Source organism: Rhinolophus hipposideros (assembly GCF_964194185.1).
Source record: "Rhinolophus hipposideros genome assembly, chromosome: 19".
In the NCBI taxonomy this organism is placed as follows: Eukaryota; Metazoa; Chordata; class Mammalia; order Chiroptera; family Rhinolophidae; genus Rhinolophus; species Rhinolophus hipposideros.
In genome coordinates this window covers 47,346,491-47,362,660 of record NC_138065.1, presented here as the reverse complement: position 1 = coordinate 47,362,660, position 16,170 = coordinate 47,346,491, and the positions used below count along the sequence as shown (strand labels likewise).

The 16,170-nt window shown below is 48.5% G+C and overlaps 1 protein-coding gene across 1 annotated transcript in view; it reads left to right on the top strand.

The window, feature by feature from the left end:
* TNN (tenascin N) overlaps nucleotides 1-15,967 on the top strand; it is a gene marked incomplete at its 5' end in the record, with an annotated part of 41,294 nt that extends 25,327 nt beyond the window's left edge. Inside the window, 7 exons of the mRNA XM_081024840.1 lie at nucleotides 1,872-2,002; nucleotides 2,950-3,082; nucleotides 3,519-3,670; nucleotides 8,727-8,823; nucleotides 9,652-9,819; nucleotides 12,229-12,392; nucleotides 14,459-15,967. Coding sequence (XP_080880966.1) covers nucleotides 1,872-2,002; nucleotides 2,950-3,082; nucleotides 3,519-3,670; nucleotides 8,727-8,823; nucleotides 9,652-9,819; nucleotides 12,229-12,392; nucleotides 14,459-14,659 — 1,046 coding nt within the window. The 3' untranslated portion in view covers nucleotides 14,660-15,967. The remainder of the gene's footprint in view (nucleotides 1-1,871; nucleotides 2,003-2,949; nucleotides 3,083-3,518; nucleotides 3,671-8,726; nucleotides 8,824-9,651; nucleotides 9,820-12,228; nucleotides 12,393-14,458) is intronic.
* Between the last annotated feature and the right edge of the window lie 203 nt (nucleotides 15,968-16,170).

Below are 16,170 nucleotides of genomic sequence, written 5' to 3'. Positions count from 1 at the left end.
CCTGGGCCTCAGCTCTGGTTTGAAGCAGAGGGAGGCCAGGGCCTCTTCTGTTTCCATCTTCCAGACTGGGGTGGTGGTGGGGCATCTTTCCCTGTCACTGGCCCTCTCCAGTTGATGACGAACAGGTCTGGAGGCGTGTATTTTGTATGCGTGACGGGGCCGCTGGTCTCGCCGAGCATCATGGCATCGGGTCTCAGGGGGACCTGAGAAGAGCCGCGGGCCCCTTTAGACAGTCTGGACGAGGCCTGGCTGTCCCCTCTGTGGCCGAGTCCACCATGTGTGGCCACTGGACTTAGAGGTGACTTGAATTTCTTTATTATTTTTATTAGTTACAATTAACAGGAGTTTTGAACCAAAAAAAGTAATACGTGTTTATGTAAAAAGGTTTCCAACTGAGCAAGGGTGTGTAGAAGGAAAAACTCTTTTCCACATCCCAGACTCCCTCGTCCTCAGTGCTGCTTTGCAGGGGTAGCCAGTATTTTCCGCCCTCCTTGTCTCCTCCCTCCCTCCCCTGTTCCTTCCTTCCTCTCTTCCTTCTTTGTCTTCTCTTTTCTTCACTTTCCCCATCTTTAAAGACAATGTTAACATCTTTCTACTTCATAGAAATGTGAAAGGAACAAAGACCACATCTCAAGCCCATACGTGGGGACGGCTGGGCAGTCACAGAGGTGGCAGAAGCCAGCTTAAGATATTTAAATCATTCAGATTTGCCTTTGATTTTGCAAGGGAGAAGTTCAGTTTCTTTCGAGTGATGGATACACTGAAATCCATACCAGATGTTTGTTATGCTTTAGACAGTCAAACCACACTCACATGACAGAAACTCAAAATGTGTCAAAACATCCTAACTCAAAACAGCAGCTGCCTGATTTCTATTAAAATACTGCATTTCATTACTCAGATGAAATGCTACTGGGTAGAATGTAGCCTGCAGACGTCTTTTTTTAGGAACTTAGAAATGAAAATCACCTTGTATGATAATGACTTTTCAACAGGGAAATTTCTACTCATAGCTTATTTGGTAAAAAAATAAAAAATAAAAAAAATAGCTGTCTGACCAATTACTATGGTGTTGACTACAATTTTTGCCTAGCTTTAATTTTCCTGGTCTAGTGCACGTGTGCCTGTGTGTTCCCACTGCTGTTTGTGTGGGAAAGTGCATGGGAACCAGAGGAAACACTGCCATCTCTACGTCCCTCCCTCCTTCCCTCCTCCCACTCCTCCTTTATACAAGTCTCCCCCCCCCTTCAGTATAGAGTATGCATCTAAAGGCCACACGCTTAGATATGCAAGAAATAGAACTTTATATTTCTATACCAACCTAATGTCCATTGTAAGCCCCACTCTGCCTGTTGGGCAGAAATTTCAGTGCATTTAAGGTCATGCTCCTTCCCCAGGGCTGTATGAAAAGCTTTGGGTAGTTCCCCAGTGCCGGGCTCAGGCGGCTCATCCTGCATTTCGGTCACCTTTCCTGGTAGCTCTTTGCTGAGACATCCTGGTTTCCAGGTGTGGGGACTTTTCTGATCTGCATTTGCTCGTTGTTTCCATGCCACTGTGGGAGCCCTGCCACCTCAGGATCTGTTGGCTAGTTTAGCCTGCCCGTACCCACCACTCTGCAGGGAAGTGGGAGCCCAGGTTCACTCCATCTGGGACCCACCCACGTGCCTGCTCCTTAATCCCTGTCTTCAGTGGGTCTAGGAAACAAAGGTCACAAAGACCTGGTGGCAAGAAAGAAAAGAGCCTGCTACCGGCTTGAAGGGAAGAAGACAAATGGAAGGATATGTAGGGAGAAAATACAAGCTAACGCTTCAAAAATTACCGGACCTCAGCTGCACCTTAGTAATAATAATTACGTGACTTTCGCTATACAGACATCGACCCTCCCAGAAACCTTCGTCCATCTGCTGTAACACAGACTGGTGGGCTGTTGACCTGGACACCCCCCTCTGCTCAGATCGATGGCTACCTTCTGACCTACCAGCTCCCGGGTGGTACTGTGAAGGTACTGGATATTTCCCATCCGTACTTGGCGCCCGTGCCCGGCTTCTGTATAAACTGGCTTGGGCCAACCAGCTCGATTGCTGGGCTCATGACAACCTGCTGATAAATGAGCTGGTCCTTATTGACCACCTGCTGTGTGCAAGGGACAGTGCTGAATACGTCATTTGTGAACAGTGAGGTGTCACCCGATAGGACTAACCTTAGTGCCTGCTCCTAGCTGACCATTGCGTATTTGCCAGCCACACGTCGGCCCCAGCTCATTTTGTTGATTGTTTGTCTTCCCCAATAAACATTAGCGCCGTGAGGACAGGGGTGTTTTACCTGTTTTGTTCACCATTGTATGTAAAGTCTTTAGAACCTGGCACGTAGTAAGTGCTCAATTAAGATTTGTTGAATGAATTGGTAAACCCTTATTTCAAGGGTGACATCTCCCACCTGGAATCTTAAGGCCAGTAAATTTGTAAAACTTGTCCCAATGGAAAATTAGTAATCTCTCTCCTTGGCAAGGAAGAAAGAAGGGAGGAAGGAACAAAAGGCACATTGATTTAGTCATTATCTCAATTAATGCTTAGGACAGCCCTGCTAGAGGAAGGAAGACAGGTTCAGAAGGAAGTTTATTGAGAAACCAACTGTCTCCCTGCCTCCCTTGCCCCGTTCCCTTCTCAGCCTGGCCTTGAGTGCCCCAGTGTGTGTCTGGAGGGCAGAGGTCCCCGGGAGACCTGGCTGGCACTGCCCCAGCGGTGCTGGCTCCCAGCACGGCCGAATCTCCACAGCATGGCCTTTCACAGCGGTGGCTGGGACCCACTGGGATCCTGGGCTGCCACAGAGCCTTCAAAGGGACAAAACCCTGTGCCGGGAGAGAGCTTCTGTAACTAGCAGAACGCTGCCGACACCTAGTGCTGCAGGTGACACACTGAATGTTGACCCACTGTCTCCTTTGTTGGGCAGGAGGTGCAGCTCGGACAAGGGGACCAGAGGTTCGAGTTGCAAGGCCTTGAGCAGGGCGTCACCTACCCCGTCTCCTTGGTGGCCTTTAAGGGGGATCGCTGGAGCAGGAGTGTAGCCACCACCCTTTCCACAGGTAACATGTCCGCACTCGGAACAAGAGTGTACGGGGAGGAGCATTACAGAGGACAGACATGCTGTCCACAGAGGAGCGAGGGCTGCAGAGCTATGGCTTTCTCTAGGCGTGGGGAAACGGAAATGGGGTCAGGAGAAATCCATCCCATGGGATGGGAGAGAGACTACAGAGGGGAGCGAACAGGAGTGTTGTTTTGGGGGGCAGTTGGGTCAGGGGAGGAAGTAATGTGAATTTGACCTTATTTCTGGTCCGTTTAGAGGGTTCGCTGAGAGCAGAGTGAGTGAGAAAAACAAGATGGGTGAACACTTGGGAGAAGCAAAGTGGTTGCAGGTTGTGACTCATCCTAAACCAATAAATAAACTTAAAATAGGGAATCGCCCGCTGCCCTCTTCCTTGACAGTCTCTTAACGATGCTGTCCCCTTGTTTGGCTCCCAGTTGGTGCCCGTTTCCCACACCCTTCGGACTGCAGTCAAGTTCAGCAGAACAGCGATGTCGCCAGTGGCCTGTACACCATCTACCTCCACGGTGACGCCAGCTGGCCCCTGCAGGTGTACTGTGACATGGACACGGATGGAGGCGGCTGGACTGTGAGTTCCCCAGAGCCCTGGGAACTCTAGTTCTTGTTTATCCACAGGACACAGGCACTCCGGTGGCCTGCAGCTGTGTGTGGAGAAATCCCACCCCACTGCAGTCGTTCACGCCTGGGATAAAGCGGGCATGGTTAGGCTAAGGCTGGTGGCTGTGAAGGCTCGTGGGTCTGTCGCTGTCTCATATTGCCCTACATGTATGTCTCACCCACATTTTACTCTCTCCAAAGCACTCTCATAAGCAAGACCCTCACACAACAGCTTTAGAGGGAGAGCGCTTATGATTCCTATTTTACAGACATGTAACGTGAGGCCCATGTGAGGGCTTGGCTAAGTCACACGAGTGAGTGACCAAGTTAGGACCAGATTTCAGGACTCCAGCCTCCTCCTAGATCGTTGGTCTTCCCTGTGGGTCATCTTAGGCCATCCAAGATGGAAACACAGGACCTCCTCGGGGGCTCAGGCCTCTGAGCTGGAGCCCGTTGTCCAGGTTCATCCTGGCTCCTCAGCACAGAAACACGGCTTTGGGACTTGGATTTGGAAGGCTAACACCTAGCAGAGGGAGAGCTGGCAGTGCTCTGATGGTCCGTCTCCAGGTGGAGGTTTTATTCTCTTGGGCCATTGTCTACCTAAACCACACGTCGCCTTCTTTGATTGTAGCAGTCTGCTCCCGTTATCTGCTGAGCTGCCTTGGAGCGTTGCTTCTGATCCTTCCATCTCCCTCCAGCCCCTTCTCCCTGTGCCTGAGCAGAAAGAGGCACTCACTGCCCCGGACCAGCATGCAGCCTTACCCGCTGGGCACCTACAACTCCCTGTGAGAAGGAGAAGGCATGACCTCATCATGCGCTCACTGTATTCATTTATACGTTTGCTCAGGAGCCCGGGAAACCAAAGACATTTGAGCAGCCATGGATAAAATCATGCCCTCTGATAAGCAGAAATGGAGAACACTTATTATCTGCACAGCTGCGTCTGATGGCTGAAAGGCAGTAATTGGGTTGGATGGGGGAAATTCCCGATTCATTTATAAAATTATCAGAACAGAATGTAACGTAGGAGGTCTTCCACCTGACCACACTCATAGAGCTGTACCTGCTGCTTTTCATCAGCACCATGGTAACTCAAAGCATTCTGTCCCTTCAGGCTTGAAGTTGGTTCCCTGCCTCTGTGCCTATAACTGACCGACCAGTGGCAGGATGTTGGTGAAAAGCCAGCCTCGCATAGGGAAGGACACGTTTGTCTCAGACAAACTGTAGAAGGAGACCTGTCGGTTTGTCTGCCTGGGAATACTCATGATGTTTTCCACACATATTGACTGGGTGCCTGCTATGTGTCTGAGCCCTGCTGTATAGACTCAGGAACCAGGAGGGAGCCAAACAGTTCTCCTGCCCTCAAGGAGTTTGCCGTCCACATCCTGCCCAGGCAAATGACCTTACAGAGCAGAGGTCAGTTCCAGAAGTAATAAAAGCCCTCTGCGTTCTAACAGACACCTCCACCCATCCCGAGTCTGGTGTTCTGACTCAGCCCCCTAAGGGAATACATGAACAGAGATTCTCGAGGGTTCTTTCCCCTCAAAGCCAGCACAGCCCAGATCACACATGTAGTCCTGAAAACCCTCCCCAAAACCTTTACTGAAGGTTTCCACGTTCTTTGGATTCAGGTGTCTTTTATCACTGAAAGAGGACCTTAGTACATTGCTCTTTTAAATTGAGCTTCTGAAATCCTCTAAAGGAATCTTTCACCATCCCAGGCAGCAGGAGTCCAATTTGATTATTAACAGGCCAGTAGAACTTGCTCCACAGTAACTGAGGCTGCAAGTGGGAGACGGGGATGAGGACATCCGAGAAGACCTAAGTGTCTCAGATATTTCCATCTTTGTTTTCCATCTTGTAAGTCATAAAGTCTAGAAGCTCTTTCCACAGGCATTTAAATGAGATTTTCATTTTTCTCTCGATTTAGTCATTCTCGATTTAGTCATTCAGGACATTTTCTTCTCAATTTAGTCATTCAGGACAGCGAGTAAGTTCTTGAATGCAATGACAGCTCTTAGTGTAGCACCACACAGAGGTTTTTTTTTCCCTTGAGACTTATTTTCTAAGGGGCTTTTGTTTTCCCAAGTAATTCATTATAAGGTGTCGTCACCTGGTAGGATGGGAGTGGACGAGATTCTGAGTGAGTCAGATAAGACTTCCTGATCAAGTGATCCCTGTGGGTCAGTTCATCTGGAATCTGACAGAATGCAGTGCAAACTAACATTTATTGAGATGTAGTAATAACTTGCTATATCCTAACATATGAGACTCTGGCCTCAATCCTTTGTGGTTTATTATGATTCCTGACCTTGCTGAAGCCTCAGGTAAGAGCGTGGCAGATGGGCGAGTCACATCTTGAGCTAACAGTTTAGAGAAGCGAGGCTTGTCAAGGTTAACTAACTTACCCAAGGACATAGCTGGTAAGTGTAGAGCTGAGTCTGACCTAAATAGTGATGCAAAGAACATCAGCACCACTGTTTTGGAGTTTCCCTGGCCAAGACAAAGCATTATTCAAACAACCAACCAAACAAACAAACAAACAATCAGCGCTTGGGCACCTTGTTCATTAATTGGGGGTAGAGAGCAAATACCTTTGTAAAGTGTCTGTCCTAAGAGGGCGGGGTCAGATTTGCGCCTGACCTTGTAATGTCACTAATTATCTTAGTGGGAATGCGATTTGACAAGATGCACCTGGACCCACCACTGGTGCAACATCTGCCAGGATTTCACGGTTCAGGACACAGGGATAGTCCCAGGGAAGGGACAAATTAGCAGCGAGCCTCAGAATCGTAAGAAATGCTGTTTGGAAAATAGTCTCAGTAGAGCCGATAATTTCATACTGTCCCATGGAAAGATGAGGAGATCGGTGTTTTGTCCTCGCATCAGCCACTAACTAATCAGCTGTATGAACTTTCACATCTGTAAAATGGCATCACCGATACTTGCCCTGGAGCCAGCACTTAACAAATGCTCAATAAATGATTGTTGGTTACCTGCATCAATGAATAAAGAAATGAAGGAAGCCAAGAAGGGCATGGGGCATCTCTAAAAGATGGACACTTGAGAAAAGGGGCAAGAGAACAAGTGTTATAAGCAGTGTGCCATTGTGCCAGTCATTCCTAAGTTCTGTGCAGCGGCTCTCTACCCTAATGGCGCATTTAGTCCTCCTGGCACCTCTGAGGCAGACACTTCCGTACCCTGTTTGGTGAGGAGCTGCAGGAGACTCAGTACTGACAGAAACACAGACTCACGCCCCTGCCTGGAAGTGGCTGTGGGCTGATGGGTGGACCCTGGAGCCCTGGGCTTTCCCCGGCCCATCGATGCCCCAGTGCATTCTGGGCCAGCAAACACGGACTGGGGGTGCTTCAGAAGGACTTAAATGTGAGCTCGCACGTGGAGCTTTCAGCATTGTTATAGGCAACCTGCTCTCTTCTCCCTCCCCGTCTCTTCTCAGAGAGAAATGCAAAGAATGCTCAACTACCAGGACGTTTACTTCCCTGAAGTCAAGATAATGTGTTTTACCTCAAGGCACCTGCTGTGAAGCATGGTGGAAAGGACAAGGGAGATTGGATTTTGTGTTGGGGCTTTAGCATTTGAATGAATGCAACGGAAAGTAGGCAGGAGAACCTGCAATTGTAGCCTTCCAGAATTCCAGAATCATTTCTCTGGTGTTTAGCTGGGCTCCGAAGCTCATGATATGTATGATCAATTACAGCAGTATCCGCAGGCGTGTTTAGCCTTTGGATACTTTTTAGTTGACTTCATATAAAATAATCCAATTGACTCTAACCAGAACTGCCTTTCTTCCCCAAATAGAGGCAGTTCTGAAAAGAAAGCAGTCCCTTCTCTCATAACAGTATTCAGCTGCCTCCGCTTTCTCACTTCTCACTCATGCTTCAACCCATTCATTGGCTTCTGCTGTGGCACCTTTGCCACAGTCCCAGTGATTCCGTGTCATTAATTGCTATGCGCGGTTTAGGCCTCGTGACCCACGACCTCCCCGGCACATGGCACTATGGACCACACCTTTCTCTTTGTGGCCTTTGTGATCGCACATTTCCCTTGTTCTCCTACATCTCCGATTGCTCCTCTCTTTCCATAATGAACTCTTCTTTCTCTGTGTAGTTGCTCTGTAGTGGAGGTCCTCAAGGTTGGAGGGGGGCCAGTTTCTCTTTTCAGTTCCTGTGTTCTCCTGAGTGGTCTCATCCTTTCCAGTGGCCTCATTTTACTCTCCATGTCCCAGTGGCTTTCTGTATCACTTACAATACAATCAGCTATGCTGCGTGCACCAACAAACCAACTCTAAATTCCAATGATTGAAAATTTAGAAAGTTTTTTCCTCACACGTGCAAAGTCTTCGGTGGGTTTGGCAGTCACTTCTAAGTGGGGACTCAGAGATTCAGGCCGATTCCAGCTTGTGGCTTTGCCCTGTCATCACGTGGTAGGCACCGAGGCATGGTGGCTCATGGCAGTGGAAGAGAGAGCATGGAGAACCCCACTCTCCCTGCTCCCACATACAGTCCTTCGGCTAGGACCAGTCACATGGCTCCAGCTTAAGTGCAAGGAAGGCTGAAAAGGATGTCTTCCTGTGGTCCTGGAGCTCTCCCCAGGGAAACGGGACTTGGTGTACACCTAGCATTGTCCCAGACACACTCGCCTTTGTAAGCCTAGGCTAGGTCTCTCTTTAGAACTCCAGCCTTTACATTCAGCTGTTCCTCTGGCCCTTCATGCACCAGGATACTTCAGAAGTGATTCACACCATGCCCCATAGCTCACGAGGCACTCATAACGCCCATCTTCTCCCAGAGCCCATATTTCAGTGAATAGCTGCCTAGAGCAGTAAGCCTGAACCATGAGAATCACTGACTTCCTCCTCTCTGTCAGTTCCACTCTGAGTCCGTCACCACATCTGTCAGTTTTACCTTCTGTCTGTCCTGAGGGCAGCCCCCGTTCAAGCTACTGTCCTCTGTCCCTCAGTCATGACTGTTTGAGTATGTCAGTGAAATATCCGTCTCCCTGCTCAGGTCTTCCAGAGGCGGAACACCGGGCAGTTGGATTTCTTCAAGCGTTGGCGGACCTACGTGGAAGGCTTTGGGGACCCCATGAAGGAGTTCTGGCTTGGTATGATCTTTGGGAATCCAGGAAGGCTGGGTTGTGAAGGGGAGATTTCCCCCTCGAAAAGCTGGTCAGGCAGGTTGACGGAGCTCACCATATTCAGGAAGAGGTCCAAGTGACAGGGACGCGCTGAGGACCCTGCCGACCTGTGTGTTGGTGGGGCCGGGTCACTGGGAAGGTTCCCAAGCTCTGGGCTGGGTTAGACTGTCCCAGAGGGTCTTTATGCTGTACCTGAGCCCCACAGGATCTGCCTGGAGCCCAAACTTCTTAAAAACCACAGAGTAGAACAGGAGCTGATCGGTTGGGCTTCTGGGCTGTGATGGGGAGATCAGAGAAGTCGTCCCCGAAATTCTGTCTGTAATGCCAGTCATTATGGGACAGTTTGCTCTCATTTCCTCCCTCTCTGTGCTGGGGTGGACGTTCATGGAAAGTGAAAGAGCCACAAGCACCAACTGAGAGATGAAGGAATCAATCGTCATTATGACTCGGTGCCTGAAAGACTAGGTGAGGTTTGTGCTTTGCTTGGTCCGAAGTCCCTTCAGAGACTGTAGAGTGACTAGTTGATCTCCTCTCCTGGCTGGCGAGATAAGTGGACGACAAATAGGACGGCTGATGCCTTAGAGCGATGGTGTCAGTGGGTCAGGTTCAACCTAGGAGGACCCCCACTGTGCCCGCCTGCAGGACTTGGCTTCCATACTCAGTGCCAAAGAAATCATGGGAGAAAATGAGCCCCCCTAAGAGAAAGCAGAGGCGGCAGAGGCTAGAAAGTCTCAGAGGCCGGTGGTGAATGCTCACACACACCGCTGATCGGCTGTTGGAATGCCTCATTTTCAGGACTGGACAAGCTGCACAATCTCACCACTGGTACCGCCACTCGGTATGAGGTGAGAGTGGACTTGCAGACCGCCAATGAGTCCGCCTACGCCGTGTATGACTTCTTCCAGGTAGCCTCCCCCAGGGAGCGCTACAAGCTCACCGTTGGGAAATACAGGGGCACAGCAGGTAAGAAACAGTTTCCTTCCTTCTGGTCTCTCTTGCTCTGTGTGTCTAAGCCCTGGTTTGCCATATGCCATGGATCTAGGGGACGGAATGTTCTGCGAAGGGGAATTGTCCTCATTGACAGTTGACGCCCTGCTCCCTGCAGGGGGTTGGGAGTGAACCAAGTGGTTAAAGCCATCCTCGACCATCATAAAATGGGAACATTTGTATGTTATACATCAACGCCCACCCCACCTCCAGCCAATGAAAACCCTCCTTTTGTATTCCGTAAATTCAGGTCGCTGTACGTTGGCTGATGAACCCACATTCTGAGTGACAGCGTGGTGCCTGCCCACCTTTCACTCAGCTTCAACGGGGTGGCAGCCATCCTTGCACAGCAGTGTGTGTGTGTTATTTAAATAGTTGGTCGGCACTTTGCCATAAACGAAGACAGAAAACGAAAGTGCTGATTCAAACAATAAAGCATCCATCTCCTTAACTTCCTACGACTGTGACAACACAGAAATGAGCAGCTGAGCCGGGAGCAGAATCTTTAGCCTCAGTGAGCTGCTCACTGGGTTTAAGCCAGTTGATGGTGTGTTCAGTTATGAAGGGAAAGAACAAAATTGAGCATCGTGACGGAAATACTGAGATTATCCCATTGAATGTTGTACTTAAGAGGGGAGCGTGGTTATTGTTTTAATGTTATACTTAAACCTGAATTTATAGATTTTAAAACCCTAATAAGTGGGCCTGTTGTTTCATTTTGCATGTTTCTGACTTGGATGTAACTAGATAGGAATGTGTTATCAGCCAGATCCACTGACTCTTTAAGACATGTCACTCCCCTTAGGCTCACATGGAAATGAATAGTCATATAAGGTAGCTTTTGCAAAGAGTCTCATAAGTGGTAGGGATTGCTGAGGCAAGGCAGTTGGGGTTTACTCTCGCAGACCTTGCAGGCCTTCTCCAAAATGGTCTGCTCAACAACCTATAATGGCAGAGGACTGCAAATAGACACCGTGATCGGAAGTGTCTGACTGCTGATAGAACATTTCTTTCAGGTTTTATGATTTAATTTTTTTTAATTACATGAATTTTGCATTTGCTCTTATTTCCCAATGCTCAGCATGGGCCCTGGAACAGAATAGATGAGTTTAAAGTATGGTATTTCTGGCAAGACCTTTCTATATAATCTTAAGGATGTTTTATATTGTAAAGAATGGTCACCGAGACCCAAATTGCTTCCATTGGGGTCAGTGAAGGGGTGAGCCTGGTGACACAGTGACAAGAGAGGAGACAAGGTGGGAGGGGTCGGCACCTTGACAGGTCCCTAGAATCTAACCTCTGTGAGTTTGTTGCCTCCTGGGACTAGAAGGTCCCCGACCCACTGGGAGGCTTGTGAGAATATATATGTGAAGGTGACCGGTAAACTCAGAGACCAGATGTAAATATTAGTGTTGTTAGAGTAGAAACAGAACTTAATTAAACTTGGAATTGATATGGGCCCTTATTTCCTTTTATGAGCTGAATTAAAAAGCAAACGTATAAAAGGATGACAAATATGATGGGGAAATAGTAGAAGGACCCGTAAAATAATTACAGATTTCCAGACAGGATGCGATGAAGCACTGAATTGTATATGTGAGCCCAGGAAGGCTCTAGAAGTTCAGGCATGTGTGTTAGGAGGGGCGAGGGAGGCTTGATAAGGAGACTCCTCCTTAGGAGTGGGTTGAGCTGGGTCTTGAGGCATGGTTGGGATTTGGACCGATGAAGGGCAGAGAGAAACTGGTGCATGCAGTGGTCCGTGAGATTGTGCTGGGAACAGCGGAGCCATGCTTCTCCGTGGGGTAGGACGTGGCACATGAGGCCTGACATAATGGATGGTTACACTTCAGAGGGCTAGGAAGGCTGCTGTGTTCATAGAGGCCCAAAGAGATGAGACAAGGCCCAGGGTGGCAGCCGTGGGAGCAGGGGTGCACGCGAGTTACCTTCAGAAGGAAGGGCTTGAGAAAGGCGTACGATGGGATTGCCTACGTGGCTCGGGGGCTCTACATCTGGGTGGCTGGGACGATGTTTGAGCCGAGACAGGGAAGGTGGGAGAGCGATTAGCTTGTGAGAGGGGTGCTCAGGCACTATGGGGACAGTGCATGAGTTTGGTATTGGATGTGTGGCTATTTCACAGGACTGTGAAGCTCCTACGTGGAAAGCTCTGAAGGCGATTGGCCTGAAGTTTGGATGGCAGAGCAGGCAAGAGAATCTGTCATCTATATCCTGTCTTTGTCTTGGCCATTTTGAGAGAGGAGTCCCGTGACATAACTCACTGGATCCTGGGTATTTTCATGCCTAGAGAGTTTTCTGCTGAGTCCTCTTTCGGACCAGAGTGTGGTCACCCTCTCAGCGGTGAAACTTGGCCTCTCTTCTCTCCTGCAGGGGACGCTCTTACTTATCACAATGGATGGAAGTTTACAACTTTTGACAGAGACAATGATATCGCCCTCAGCAACTGTGCTCTGACGCATCATGGCGGCTGGTGGTACAAGAACTGCCACTTGGCCAACCCCAATGGCAGATATGGGGAGACCAAGCATAGTGAGGTAGGTGACAGGTAAACATCGTTTATGTCCCAGGTTCTGCCCACAGTCAGTTCCCAAAGTGACATCCTCCAGCTTGGTTTGGCGGCTTTCTCCTTCTGAGTCTTCCAGTCAGGGCAATAGGGCTTCTTTTCCAGGTTCCAGGGCCTTGAGGTCCCCCTCCCCCATTTGTGGCAGTCCTCCACACGTTGCGTTCCCCACCGTGCTACACACTTTTGTGCAGGTAGGCGGGAGCTCCAGCTGCTCATTGCTGAATAGAGACACATGATGTGGGTCCCACCCCACCTCGCTTTACCAGTTCACACATGTACACTGGCTTAGTCGGTTTGGGCTGCTGTCATGAAATACTGTAGACTGGGGGTCTTAAACCACAGCCACGTACTTCTCACTCTTCTGGAGGCTGGAGGTCCAAGGTCATGGTGCTGGCAGATTCAGCCCCCGGTGAGAGTTCTCTTTCTGAATCCTCACATAGTGAAGAGAGAGAGGAGAGGGAGGGAGGGAGAAAGGAAGAGTGCTCTGGTGTGTCTTCCTTTTTTTAGAATAATAATCCTCATAATCCCATTATGAGGGACCCAACCTGATGACTTCATCGAACCCTAATTACCTCCCAAAGGCCCCACCTCCTAATACCATCTCTCTGGGGTTAGGGCTTCCACACTTGCATTTGGAGGGGGGACACAGACATTTCCTAATTCTTTCTAGTTGTTCTCCCAGTTAAACCAGAGATGTTTTCCTCAAGTCCTGTGATCACCAGGGAAACAAAGTCTTCCTTAGGTCAGACCCACTCTTGGCTCCGTTTCATCCCAAACCCCCTAGAGTCGGCCCAGAGCACGAGGCTAAGCCAGTCCCCCGGGTGAGGAGCACGCATGTAGGCTAAGCATTCTTGAGAGCTCCTCTCCCCTCCCTTACCCCGAAACTTTCCTGCCAGCAATTTCTCGAACCTCCATGACCTGTGAACCTGCTGTTGACTCCTCACCAGCTTCTCGGCTTCTCCTGCCTGCTTCCTCTGGGCTTCTTGCAAGTTGCACTTTGTTCCTACTCATCATTAATCTATCCCCTCCAGGAACTCTCGAAGTCCCCATCCTGGGTTTCTAATCTCCTGTCCTGAGTCCTGCATCTGACCTCTCCCTAGAACTCACCTTGTACCGATGTTACTGTAGGTATTAGCACACCTGAAGTCCAGATTCATTTTGAGTACTTTGGTCCTGACCAGGTTTGCAGGGGCTCCTGATGCTTTGGTTTTTCCAAGGGAAGAAGAAATGTGTCCCCAGGGAAGCTAAGGTGTGTGGGCCCATGAATCACGGTGGCAGCATGTGGGCTGACTCACGAAAGCCAGTGATCAGACAGAGGTCAGATATTTGAAATGAGCGGCCAGCATGCCCTAAACCATCCCTATATTTGCTACATAAAAGACATTCATCTGGTTAATGTGCTTTTCAGAGTCTGCAAGGCATTTAGCTTCTTGTTTATTATTTACCTCACAAATTAAAATACATAAAATTGGTCACTTGGGCTCTTTATTGGCCAGGTTACAAGGTTATCAAGCGAATTAAATATTATTGCGCTCACTAGTCAAAAGACATAAAATGAAATTTAGTTTTCAGCGGGCTGTTCTTTACCCCAGAGCTAATATCTAAGCAGTCTAAATTGAAAATGATTTTACACAATTGGCCAATTAATATGTCTATTTTGCCTTTAATTTTTTGGAAAGGAAAGGAGGGAGGCAAAGGTAATTTGATCATTGCTGGCCAGGTTGACCCTGTGTTATCTTTGCTCCTGCTCAGGCGTCACCCGCCTCCTGGGCTCACACACCCCGTCCTCCCACCACCAGCGGCTTCCAAACCGCCAGCCTGTCTAACCCCAGCTGCCCAGCGCATGTTTCTCGAGTCCACTCTGCTTCCCTTATAACTACCCCAGTCACCCCTTGTCTCACTTTCTCTCTCCCCTAACCAGTGAGTGTGTGATTTCCCTGACAAGGGAAATCGTAACCCATCCTAACCTCCTTTGTATCGTAACCCACCCTGCCCTCCTTCCAAGTGCCTCTTCTTGATGTTGGCTTTTTTACGTAGGGCGTGAACTGGGAGCCGTGGAAAGGACACGAATTCTCCATTCCTTATGTGGAATTGAAAATCCGCCCTCATGGCTACAGTGGGGAGCATGTCCTGGGCAGGAGGAAGCGGACACTAGGAGAAAAATTCGAGAACTTTCTGATGGCCCATCTGAGCAATCATCGCACGAGGCAAGACCAGCCCAGAGTTGGGGCTGCATAAGCTTGGGGTGGAGTGGGTTGTGGTGATTGGTTAATGGAAGTTGGAGGGATGGTCATAGTGTCTAGTTTCTGAGATGCTGGATAACCTGCAGGACAGAGCATGTCACTGAGCTCCACACCATAGAGGGTACTTCCCTGTCACCTGCTTTTTTGCCCAGCTATGAGGTCAGACAATTAAGTTCGTGAACTTGTTGCAACAATGTTGCTAACCTTTTTGTTGATATCAGAGGGATTATTCCTTTTGAATTTGTACCAACTGGACAAACAGTTAACCAAGTTTACTATTTGGAAGTGCTGAAAAGGCTGCGTGAAAAAGTTAGACGACCTGAACTTTTCGCCAAACAATTCATGGCTCTTGCATCACGACAATGCACCAGCTCACAGGGCACTGTCTGTGAGGGAGTTTTTAGCCAGTAAACAAGTAACTCTATTGGAACATCCTCCCTACTCACCTGATCTGGCCACAATGACTTCTTTCTTGACCCGAAGATAAAGGAGATATGGAAAGGAAGACATCTTGATGACATTCAGGACATCAAGGGTAATACGACAACAGCTCTGATGGCCATTCCAGAAAAAGAGTTCCAAAATTGCTTTGAAGGGTGGACTAGGCGCTGGCGTCGGTGCATAGCTTCCCAAGGGGAGGACTTCAAAAGTGACCGTAGTGATATTCAGCAATGAGGTTTATAGTACTTTTTCTAGGATGAGTTTGTGAACTTAATTGTCCGACCTCGTATATTGGGGGCCTACACACCAACGCAATAGTAGTTGCAGAGTGTGAATGGGAAAGACAGCACTGGAACTGCAAGCTTTTTCAATCTGTCTTCAGTAACAAATATAGGGGATTAGGGCCAAAAAAAAGCCTAGCACTTTACCTCCTGGAAATCTTTGGAAACTGGTATATATATAATATGTAAAGTTTTGCTAATACAAACTGATATGTATATAATATTTAAAGTTTTGCTAATACAAGCTCTTCTCTGGAAAGAAACACCAGAGAGGGCTTCTCTTTTATGACCAAGGTGCTAAGGTAGCCTGAGGCTTATGACCTCCCTGTACAACTGTGTTTTGAGGGAAGAGGTGTAAATCTTCCCCTTTAAAAAAATTGGTGGTGTTTTGAGGCAGAATAAAGGGAACCAAAAGGGACCAAGTAGATTCGCATTTAGCTCAGTTCTGACAAGTATCCAGCAGGTTGGAAACCATAGCTTCCTGTTACTGCTATTTTTAAGTGCCCTCTTTCCAGCTATTTGCATAATCATTTTCATAGATCCGCATATGTTGTGAATAAATTCTCACTCATTTCAACTTTAAATAATTTGACTCTCTCTCGATAATTGGTTCCTCCCAGAGACTTCCCTGCGACTCCCTTTCATGCTCCCTCCTTTCCTGGCCCCCACTCTGTGGGGCCCCTTGGTTTCCTGAAAGTACTCAGCTCAGAGGCTTATCTGTTTTATCCTCAGGTCAGATCCTTTTGGCTTATTTTCCTGTCTCTTGGGAAGGTTTTTCTGTAGG